This window comes from Canis lupus, chromosome 34, assembly GCF_048164855.1.
Source record: "Canis lupus baileyi chromosome 34, mCanLup2.hap1, whole genome shotgun sequence".
In the NCBI taxonomy this organism is placed as follows: domain Eukaryota; kingdom Metazoa; phylum Chordata; class Mammalia; order Carnivora; family Canidae; genus Canis; species Canis lupus.
The window spans coordinates 23,035,914-23,047,978 of NC_132871.1; the positions used below are offsets into that span (position 1 = coordinate 23,035,914).

The 12,065-nt window shown below is 36.6% G+C and overlaps 1 protein-coding gene across 2 annotated transcripts in view; it reads left to right on the forward strand.

Annotated features, from left to right (window-relative positions):
• Positions 1–12,065, forward strand: part of KCNH7 (potassium voltage-gated channel subfamily H member 7) — a 474,114-nt gene that overhangs the window by 435,549 nt on the left and 26,500 nt on the right. Inside the window, exons 10-12 of one of the 2 annotated variants that reach the window (XM_072811055.1) lie at positions 3,100–3,352; positions 6,282–6,487; positions 8,176–8,275. In XM_072811055.1, coding sequence (XP_072667156.1) covers positions 3,100–3,352; positions 6,282–6,487; positions 8,176–8,275 — 559 coding nt within the window. The remainder of the gene's footprint in view (positions 1–3,099; positions 3,353–6,281; positions 6,488–8,175; positions 8,276–12,065) is intronic. The other variant, XM_072811056.1, reaches the window with a different exon arrangement.

The window sequence follows — 12,065 nt, forward strand, 5'->3', positions numbered from 1 at the left end:
CTGTATGTTGGCAAATTGAACACCAATAAAAAATAAATTTATTATTAAAACAAAACAAAACAAAGCAACAACAAAAAACCAACAAGGACATTTGAGAATAGTGTTGAAAAACTTTCCCAAATACTTTGTATGACTTCGTGAGTGATTCTAAGAAAATTGGCATTCCAAGAACACATTTGTATTGATTTAGTAACTGCCTACTTACAAAAAGCATTTAAGACAAGTCACAGTGAAAACCTAAGTGCAAGGAAGCCAAAACATTTAACACAAGTCAGAAACAGGAAACAAAAGTTAGAGAGAGGAGAAGAATAAAAAACCTTAAACTGTTGAAGCAATGGAACACAAAACTTAGTGGTGAATTTCTTATTCACCAAAGAAACCAGGAAGAATTCATTGGTTGTTATATTTCTCAATTTTTAGCTAAAGAGAATTTACCAGTTCTTTAGGAGCAATGTGTGTGACAAGAAAGAAAAAAAAGAAAGAAGAAAAAAAGAAAGAAAGAAAGAAAGAAGGAAAGAAAGAAAGAAAGAAAGAAAGAAAGAAAGAAAGAAAGAAAGAAAGGAGTCAAGAGTAAACTGTTCCGCAGAATGGATGGGATAATTTACATACATGATCACATTTAATTGTGGGCACAATCCTATGAAGTAGGTATTATTAATTATTTTTACAGTTGAAAAAACTGAATCTCAAGAAAAGTTAACTGAATTAACCAATTCACAACTAGTGTCAGAACTAGAACTTCAACTCATGCCTGATTCCATAGCTCATCTAACATACTCAGAGAAATGAGTAACCCCTACCTCTAGCTCATCTGCACCTTCTAATTCAAAGCACGCACACGCACACACATGCACAATTTTTCCTTTTATAAGCAGGCTATACTCAGGAAGTATAACACAGGAAAATGCCAGTAATAGCAGTTACAAGCTCAATAATCTCATCCAAACTATTATAGGAAAAGTGCTACTTCCCCATTTATGTGAAATATAAATGTCTTTTTGTACATTTTTATACCCAAATCTTAGGAGAAAAATAGACATGTTACCTTGTTACTTGGCATGATACTCTTTATGTTTTTATCTGTATGGGAACATCTGAGAAGCCCACAACAGTGGGCTTCAGGAGGAAAAGGAAATCATATGCAGGAAGACAGTGAACTGGGATTTTCCTACTATAGCATCCTTAAATAAAGTAGCTCCATTTCAGAAAACACTGTGTAAACTATGCTTAACTCTAGTCTAGCATCACTTGCCAAAATTCCATGTGATCATTTAGACAAGTAGAAGGAATCAGTGATCTACCAGAGGCCTGGTTTTATGAGAGGAGCTGAGTTGTTAGGATATGACAAAGAGTGGAGAAAGAGCCTCTAGCCCCCAAAAAGCAGAAATGGGCAAAGACTAGGCAAGTTATCGATTTGGCGAGGGTTTCAGTCCAAGCAGGAAATCTGGTAGGAGTCCAGTCATGTAGACAACGTCTGAACGATGGAATTAAGGACAGAGGTTTCAGAAGAGTGCCCAGGAATTCAGATAAGAGGAAGGCTCATTTCTTTGGGGTCTGAGCCAGGTAATATAGAAACTTCAGGGTAAATGTCTGAGTTCCTACAGCCATGTGGAGCTGGGTAAGCAGTGTCTAGAAATTGGCCCACTATTTACTGGTAACTTATAACAAATTTCAAAATCAAAAAAGCTCTTATTCTCTGGCAAAGAAACACAGATAGATGAAGTGACTTGCACAAGTGTCAACCTGTGGCAAATTCAAGACCAGTACTCATATTCTGTGAGTTTTCTTCTAAAACACCCTTGACCCATTTCTGTAAGTGACTATACAAAGGAAACAAGATTTGAGTTAGTGGCTGTAATGTTTTAGATCTCTCATTGATCTGTTTGTATGATACCATGGCCAGTCCGACCAACTACATCACACAGTGGTCCTACAGAAACAGTACACTTGTGACTGCTTTAACATTTAAGGTAAAAATAAATTTAAGTTAACTCAAATATGGTCTAATTTGTAGTTCTTCTGTGGACCATATACATTTCAATTTTCTGTATGAATAATTCCTGATTACTTTTAGCTCTATGGAACAACAATAGCAAGATTGACCCCAAAGTTAGGAAATCCTAAAATAACATTATTAAGCCTCTCCCCCATACTCCAAAGCACATTTAAGTGGATTTATTTTTACTGACAGAGGAAAGTCAACATGAGAATTAAAACTATCTATGACACCCAAAATAAGCTAAGACACAGAGAAGCGAGAGTTGAGTGTCTTTGGTCCATTGTATACTGGGAATTTTATAAAATAGTATAAAATTGTATACAGTTTAAATTGAATGGCACTTGTCACAAGCTATTATTTAATCTCTTCTACAAGATTTAATTTAGTCACTGAATAGGTTGTCAAAACAGTAGTGTTGTTAGAAGCTTTACATCTGCACTGTAAACTTTGGCACAATTTCCTGTTCTGAAAACATAACTATACTTCAAGTATGGTTGCCATTCTCCTTCCCTTTCTCTATTTTCAGTGCTTACCAAAATATTTAGTATTAATTGTAGGCATATGAAACAAATATTCCACGTACTGCTACCTAAGAGCACTCTCTGGTATATGACACTAAAAATACCATAGTTCTTTCAGGATCACTATTTTTACTAGTTACAATTAAGAAGTGTACCAGAGACAGCGATCCAAACTGACTTGAGATTCCTTTAAAAGGTTGTCTTTTGAGCTGCATCGCCTTTCATTAGTTATGTCTTACTAATTGTCACATTACATTATCTATGTGCACAGTATGATACTACCTCACATAATGCAGGGAATGAGAAGCAGTGTGAAACATAGGCATTACATTTTAATGAGACGGCACTTGTGTTGAGTCTGAATGCCTGCAGTTAATTCAGAGAACAAGTATTCGAGTTAAAATTCTGACATGTTTAGCACACCAAGCATTCAGTAAGGCAGGCGAGGTAGAAGCGTAGTAAGAACTCGTGTGACAATGACTACACCTGCAGCTCTGTGAGCAAGAAATAGACTTTACTTCTCAGGTGGATGTACCCTGTGCACTGGTAGTATGAAACTCTTTATGTTTTTTTCTTCAGGTCCTAAAGGGCTTCCCAGAATGTTTACAAGCTGACATTTGTCTACATCTCAACCAGACTTTGCTGCAAAACTGCAAAGCCTTTCGGGGGGCGAGTAAAGGTTGCCTTAGAGCTTTGGCAATGAAGTTCAAGACAACCCATGCACCTCCAGGAGACACCCTGGTTCACTGTGGGGATGTCCTCACTGCACTTTATTTCCTATCCAGAGGCTCCATTGAAATCCTCAAAGATGACATTGTGGTAGCTATTCTGGGTGAGTGTTTCAGAACTGGATGGTGACAAATTGAGTTAGTAGCTGCTGCGATGTGTAGTTTAAAATGATAGAAAACAGGACTGATCTATTCATCTATGAGTACTATTTAAGACTGATCGGTAATCTTAAAGCTTTATTTAAAATTCAATCCAAATCAAATTGACCTTGCAGAAAGTATGTTTTCTTGACTGTCTCACTTTTTCTCTGATGTGTAAACATTTCCATGACTCTCTTTAATTCTTGGCAGCTACTTAAGCATTTGAGGCCAAATATATGAAAATAGTCAACATTTTGCTTTTCATGTTGGAGAACCTTGGATTCATGCTAGCGCCCTTAACACCTTAAATAAAATGTGTACATTGTAAGATACTCGCTAGCGTGCACGAATGCCCTGTCATGAACTGCATTTATGTGTTGATAAATTTCATCTATTTGCTGTGCACTTTTACCTGCTATGTCCCATCAGATGGAATTATATAAAACCTTACCTAAGTAATATAGAGAGCTATGAACTTAGCACCCAGGGATAAAGGTGGTGAAGAGATTGAAATTACTAGTAAATTAAACTGGTTTGGGTGCAAAAGAAAGTCCATCTGTCCAATCTGTCTCTTCAAGACCAAATTTAGTCAGTGTGAACTTATAGGACTTCTTCTGAATATTAGAACAGTGAGAAAGAGGAAAGGAGCAGAGAGAAAGAATATCAGATTTCCTCCTCTACCACCTAGCCAGGAAGGTTAAGCCCCAGGTTCCCCATGGGAACGCCTACCCCCAGTATTTGTGAACATATGCACCCCCTTGTTGTCCCGTGGCTTAAATCTAGGTCCATTTAAATAATGAGCATGTGATTCAATTATTTCCTTTCACTAGATTCTTGATTTTAACATCCAAAGGACCAGGATGTTGTCTGTTTTCTTTGCTGCTGTGCAAAACCAGAGTATGGCCTAGCATAGGATGAAGTTTGAGTAATTCCTATATTTTTTGATAATTTTATTATAGTGACAGTTTTCTTTAAATCCCAGATTGACAAGATGCACAATTTGGTTTACGATTCAATAAGCAGGCAAAGAATAAAAACATAAATCAGGTAGCAGCTACATAATAAAGTTGGACTTTCACCCTGTTTGGCCTTGACAGTTTGCTCTGTAGGCTGCCAGAAAAGAAGCATGCTTCATTGCATTCCTGATCTTAGAATCTGCCTGCCCCAGCTTCTACAGGGAGGTAACAAGCCTTCTCGCTTTATAAAACAGTAATTTTAGAGTAGTTAAGCAGTACACACTGACTGGTATAGTTTTTGCTCATTTACAGTCATGTAAACTAATTAAAACGCAAAGCTCATGCTGAATTTAGTTGAGAGCTTTTCTTTGACAACATCCATAACCAAAGTATTAAAAGTATAATTTCAAGAGATTCTCTTTTTCTGTCCCATTGCCATGTAAAATCTTCACAAATTATGATTGTTCATTACAGGTTTGAAGTAAAGTATTTATTAAAAACAAAGTTAATATAGTCTTGCCCATATCAAATTCTGTCATGGAGATATGCTCTCTGATTTCTCTCTGATTCACATTTAAAGTAAGATATTTTTGACCAATTAGAGTTTTATAGTTTAAAAGTCTTTGATAATTTCCATAATCGAGTATATATAAACTATCAAAAACTAACTTAACAGATCCAGAAAGTTTTTTTCTAAATCTGAAAAGAAGCTTCATGATACATGTAAGAAAGTACCATTTTACACTGCCATTGACAACCTTTAAAAGTTATATGATCAATAACTTAGCAGTAATTATTAAGCATGTATTCCACAGGTATAATTTTTAAGTGTCTTAACATTTAGAGACAGAAAAAACAAAGTGGCCATGACATTCTAGTAAAATATTGGGAGAAGATCAAACATACCAAGTGTGAAATGATTTTGACTGGAGTCAGAATGCATGGGATTTAATCATGGCTACTCTCTCCCACCCTTCACCCAACAAAGTAGGTGACCTTGACCTAATCAGTTTACCTCTTTAATCTTCTTTCATTGGTCATAATATTTAGGTAATAAGTCATAATTTCTTTATGAGATTATTTTGGGGATTAAATGAGATAATTCACCTAAGCATTTGACACAGTGCCTGGCACCTACTTAATTCTCAATAAGCATTTGTTGTTGCTGACATCATCCTCATTATTGAACAAAGCCTGAAAGAGCAGGCAGCATGTGGCTAGGCAGAGGGGATGAGGAGGACCCATCAGAAAGCCAGATACTGAAATAATCCCAGGTTTGGCAAGAAAGCAAGAAGGACACACTTTTAGAATAAAGGCCATTTGGTAAAAAGGCAAGACTATAAATAAAACTAGACTTATTAAACAATTGGACAGATTCATCAAGGCCAAATCCAAACGTGGTTACCAAAGGAAACAAGATGTGTTCAAATTACAACACTAGTCCTCTTAGTATTGAAAGGGTTCCACTAGACCCCAGTGCTTGGCATCACACCCCCCCCCCCCACAAGACCATCCTGAGATAGAAAGTTTGTGAATCTGATCACTGCCAGATTCATATTCCTGGATTGACAAAATTAGACCACACCGACTATGTGGCAAGACCCTTTCCTAGCCTTATAGGGCTGAGCAGACTAAAGTCATATTTGCGGCATCCCTAGATATTTAACCAAAGAATCAAAACAAGGAAAGAATAGGAATTATACTAGGACCAGTATGTTAAGAGGTAAAACTCCACTCAGCAAACAAACATGACTGAGGCAGTCAGGAGGAGGTAGTATCATTTTGCTGCCCGAGTGTCTGTTGGCCATGGGATCTTCCATTTGAAGTCTTTGGTCCAGGGCTTGGTCAGTGGTCTTCTTGTACTCTTAGGAAGAAAACATGAAGTCTGAACTTCCTTTTACCTCCTTTTTAATTTTTTAATTTTTTATTTTTTTAGGAAAAAACGATATCTTTGGAGAAATGGTTCATCTTTATGCTAAACCGGGGAAGTCTAATGCGGATGTGAGAGCTCTTACATACTGTGACTTGCATAAGATCCAGAGAGAAGACTTGCTAGAAGTTCTGGATATGTATCCTGAGTTTTCCGATCACTTTCTCACAAATCTAGAGTTGACTTTTAACCTAAGACATGAGAGTGCAAAGGTAGATGTTAATGGTCTGCTTATTTTTGTACTTGTGACACTTTATTCTTAGGTTGCCAAAATACTTCTGAAAGATCAAGCAAAATATAGCCAAACTTTACCATTTCTAAACACTTGGAAGGAAAAGCCAACTTCATGTTGGAATTTCTAAATTATATGGAAGGAATTCAGTCTAATTACTTTCAAATAAACTGGATAACTTTAAGTAAGTCAACTAAATTTGACCTTTCAGGAACTCTTAGGTGACACACTGGATTTAAAATAGCCATGGTTTATACTGAGTGTATCAATTCTTTGTAAGAAATGGGTGATCCTAGGCTATTGAAAGTCCACTTGAAAAGCTTATCTTACACCAGGGTTAAAAATATTTTCCCGGATATTATTTATACCACACACTTGTTAGCAAGGTCTTTTCAATAATAATGAAAAAATTAAACTCATTCAAATTTAGGCCCATGTTTCACACAATTTCCAAATCACAGAATATAAATTAATCAGGCTTAAACCTGAGTCAAAATTAGTGTAGCCCTTGTATCCCTCACTCTCTTCTACTATGAAAATGTGTTTTTATGGCTTGTCACTATTCTAAGAATATAGAATTGCAGCCTGCAATTTGTTTATTACTAGTTTATTTCTCCTTCTTTCCCCCCAAACCTCATTACCCCAGCTCTGATTCTAAATAGCTTTTTGTCAGAAACCAAATGTTGAGCTTTTGACACTTCCAAGTGTCCAAATATATTCTCTAGAAAAAAAATCCTCAAGTCAATAGTGAGGTAAAAGGTAGTAGATTTAATTCTCCCAGAGTTACAATCATTCTCAGCTACTATGAGAGACTTAAAGAGGATAAACTTGTAAGATCACCAGGGTACCGTTTAATACCCGAAGCACCAGCTCAGATAATTGCTTCTTTTCAAAATACTGAGAAGTTGAGAAATATCTAGGTGATAAGAGGGTCAAGTTATCAAGAGCATTTTTTTTTATGAATTCAGTACTTTCTTAAGATTTCAGTTTAATGTCACCAACCTCATTCTGATTTTGCCTTGAAAAACAAGAACTTTACAGAAAAAGTTTAGGCAGCAACCAAATACAAAAAATAGGAGCTTCCATTTGTTTTATTTATTTGGGAGCTTCCATTTTTATTACAAGAATGATAATATTATCCAGAGGAGGAGGAAGGAGGGACTGGGAATATAATAATAGCTCAAAATAATAAAATGCTTAAAGCACAGTGTTCATTGAATTTAACCTTATATTTATTGTTGTAAAATTTAACTTTGCAATCATTTCCATGTATTTAAACATCATAGCTAGTTATAATTGACTTTAACTTTTTTCTCCACAGTAAAACAATATTTTAAATTATTATTTTTACTTTAACCTTACCAAGTTACATTCCACATGAAAGATTATGTTGTCTCTAAATGTTGACATTATCCTCAAACATTTCTGATAAATAGCTTCTGTAACTATGATTTCCTCATCAGATGGTGAAACTACTAGAATTAGTCTATCAGCCCATTTTATAATTTAGAGACAACCAGGAAGCAAAGTATTGTAGCCATTTGCCTGCGATCTAATAAATAAGCCTCAAAGTGCTTGAAATGATATGAAACAGTAAGCAATTTACTGACATAACATTATGTTCAAATTGAGTAATCTTCCATTTTATCTTCATGTCCGTTAACAAAGGCTGATCTCTTACTACGATCACAGTCCGTGAATGATTCTGAAGGAGACAACTGTAAACTACGAAGAAGGAAATTCTCATTCGATAGTGAAGGAGATAAAGGTAAGTCATTTTATTTCTAAAGTTTAAATAAATGTACAGCATGTGGTTATTAGCTCTTCTAGCTAAATACTCAGTTACTGCTGCTTTCCAGGGGGAGTTTCATTCAGATTTAGGCAGATCCTTTGCTTTTTTCAGTAGCTAATGGTAGGGTGACTGATTGCTAGCTCTCAATGATGTCATTCAGCAAAGCCATCTGATGGAGACATCACAGAAAGAGATACAGAGTAGGCTGGGTAAAAAAAGAAAAAGAGAGAGAGAGAGAGAAAAGGAGGCCAATTAATAGTTGAATAACTGCACTCAAAGACCTGACCAGAGTGTTCTGGAGGGAGGACCCTTGTTACAGCCTGAGTGCTCAATCCTCTTACATGTATGACGTGGTTGAAGGTGGTATTGGTTAGACCTCGTCATCCTTACACTCCGAGGGACCTGCCACTCCTTGTCCTCTCTGACTTTTTCTGCCCCTCTAACTATTCTTTATGTTTTACTCATGTATTCAACCAATATTTCACATTTCACATTTCTAGAGAACCACTCAATTTCCGAGAAACTAATTGTGTAAAACAGCCCCTACCTTCCCTAAGAAGGGAGAAGCCACATCTTTTGTAATTTTGAATAAAAATAGCAGAGAGGTGAAGGAAGAACCTCATACCTCAGTGGAAACCCAGATGAAGGTGTATTTAATTGTGCTTGGGTTGGTAAGAGAGGGTTTTCCTGAAGAAGTCTCCACTCTTGCCCCATGCTGATCTGACAAGCGTTCTAGTCTAAACCTTATTTGGTTCTCAGCAGAACAAGCCCCCTCTTTTTCTTGAGCAGCGTTCTCTGGTCATCTGTGATGATACCTTCTTCCAATTTTCCTTCTAACGCTCAGTAATTCCCTGAAGAGAATTACAGCATCGTTATCTTCTAAACCAGTTATTAGTTACTAGAATTTCTCAAGGTGTGGCTCTAGGCCCTCTTTTCTTCTCATTCTATAAGAACTTTTCCCTGTGTGATCTCATTTATATTGTTTAATTATATTCTCACATAAAAGATGTGAATATTTATATCTTAATCCCAGACCATGTGAGCTTTAACTTCATGTATCCAACTGCCTATTAAACCATCAACTTGAAATCTCAAGGGTGGCTCAAACCCAGCATTTCCTAAATTGAACTCATGATGTCCCTCCCAAAACCTGTCTATCAATTGCCATGTCTCTAAAAATGGAACCACCACCCAATCAATTGCACAAACCATGTATCTATCCAGGAGGTGACCCTCTCTCAACCTCTCCATCAACTCTGGCAACAAGTCTTGTTATTGCTGCTCCAGTACATTCATTTAGTCTTCACACAGGGTCCCTTTTGGTTCACTTTTCTATACCTTCTTAGCTACAACTCTAGGCCAAGCTACTCTAATCTGTCACCCAGAATACTGAAACAGCATCACAACTCACCTCCCCACACCCAGATTGCCCTTTCTCATCTATTCCCTACACTGGGCCACTGGTGATTTTTTTTTTTCTAAATGCAATTATGTTTATGTCATGCACATATTTAAAGAACGTCCCTTCTAAGGATTTTCCTTTCCCTCAACAACCCCAAGCTATCTTTCTCCCAGCAACTCCTCTATTTTGCAGCATTAATTCCAGTTGTACTTCTGTGTCTATTTGCACCATTATTTAATCAATGTTTTTTTAAATATTTATTTATTTATTTATTTATTTATTTATTTATTTATTTATTTGACAGAGAGAGAAAGAGAGAGCAAGCACAAGCAAGGGGAGCTGCAGAGGGAGAGGGAGAAGCAGGCTCCCCACTGAGCAGGGAGCCTGACGCCAGGGTTCTGGAATCATGACCTGAGCCAAAGGCAGACGCTTAACCAACTGAACCACCCAGGCATCCCTATTTAATCAATCTTGTTTCCTCCTAGACCCTAAGCTCCATGGAGGTGGGAGCTATTTAGTCACCTATAACTTCAGTGCTTGTCTCATAGCAGGTATTCAGCAAATATTTGTTGAAAGGGTGAATTAATTAACGAAATAGAATTTGAACATCTTCCTTTTGATTCTCTTCCTCTTTTTACCTTCTTCATCCAAGTTCTCTCCTTGGCCCCTTTCTCTCTGAATTTTCTCCCTGGGGCAGCTCATCTTCCAGCTTCAACTTACTTTATACTTCAAGGAAACTAAACTGCCCTCTTTTCCATGTAAATAATTTCTGTCTTTTTGCTAATATCATTCCTTTAGTCAGAATTTACCTCCCTGTTCTCTAACACAGGCACATGCAATCATACCACACCACTTTTTCATCTACTAAAATTACCTTTTTCTTGTTATGGTTAATTTCCAATGATGTATTCAGTATAAACTTTTTTCTGGGAGATATAATTGACTTTATAAGCAATTCATGAATTGGACAGCATCTTATCTAGCAAGTAGAGAGATGGTTCTCAATATGAACTCTTTTCTTGATTTCCCCAAATATATAAATTCTCCTTCTTTTATGAATTCCCATGTCACTTTCCTTTGGTGATATTGTCAAAATCTGCCCTGCACAGTGGTTAATGCTTATTGTCCTTTTTCTCTATCAAACTGCAGATTCCTTTAACAAAGAATGGTTGATACATATTTGTTGAATTGGGCTAATTGTTGAGTCCTCTGGCTGATTGCAGAACAATAAACCACTCAAATAGGTGATAATTTATTTCTGCAGTGTCTTTCATTATTCTCTTGGTAACTTTTTCTAAAACCAGAACCATTAATGTCAAGCTGTTCTTCTGTAGGCTTAATCAAAATCCCTTATCCTGAAGTTAATCTCTTGTTTTACCTTGCTGGATATGAAGAACAACTTGAAAGTGTTGTCTATACAATAATGTTTCCCGTACAGTTAAAGATTTATTAAATCTTTCAATCTTGTTTAGTTTTCTCATTCTCAAGCTAAATAATCTAAAGTTTTTATCTCATGATAAGACCCCAAGAGCATGTCACAATGCATATTGTGCTCATGCAACTAGACATTTCTATTGATTCTGAAAACTTCTCCTTTAATCACAGACTTAGTCTAAGAGACTTATTTTATATAAAGTATAGATAGGGGATTTGCCTGCCTGCAGCTCTTTGAAGTTTCCTGGTGTGTCAGTGAGTAAGCATGATTTGGGCAATGTGAAAACACAATTAACTCCAGTCATCCAGAGCTTGAGAACCTATTCTAGTCTTCAGGACTCCATGGTGCTACAGCAAGTATAAAATTTGCTGAAAGTAACCTAGTTTCCATCCCCTCAGTTTCATGTTCCAAAGGTGGCCACTCATTCTATGCATATTTTGATGTAGAATCAATGTATAGGAGAAAAACACATACAAAAGTATAAAGAACAGAGAACCTTCAGAAAACTATTGATGCTAAATGCTGTGGGGGTACATGACCTTAAAGCTGCCCATGCAATGCATTGATTATTTTAGTTAGTTAATGACTCATGTGAAACACTTCCTTGAAGGCAGACATCTAGGAGTGCTGATAACTATGAATCACTCAGCAGAAGCATTAAGAACCAGAGAGAACACATGACCGGGCATTGGAGACAGACAAAGGCTGAGTCCTACACTGCCACTCACTATCTACTCAAGGCATCAGAACTCTTTGATCCTTACCATCCTCCACCCCTTCCAATCATGCGAGCTACACATTGTTAAGGAGCTTAATTCAAAAAGATATATTTAAAAAGAAAATGTATATGGACTCTCTCACAAGCTGATGTGAACAAAATAGAAGCTTAACATTTTGGATCACTTATCTTAAAATTAATTTGTTGATGA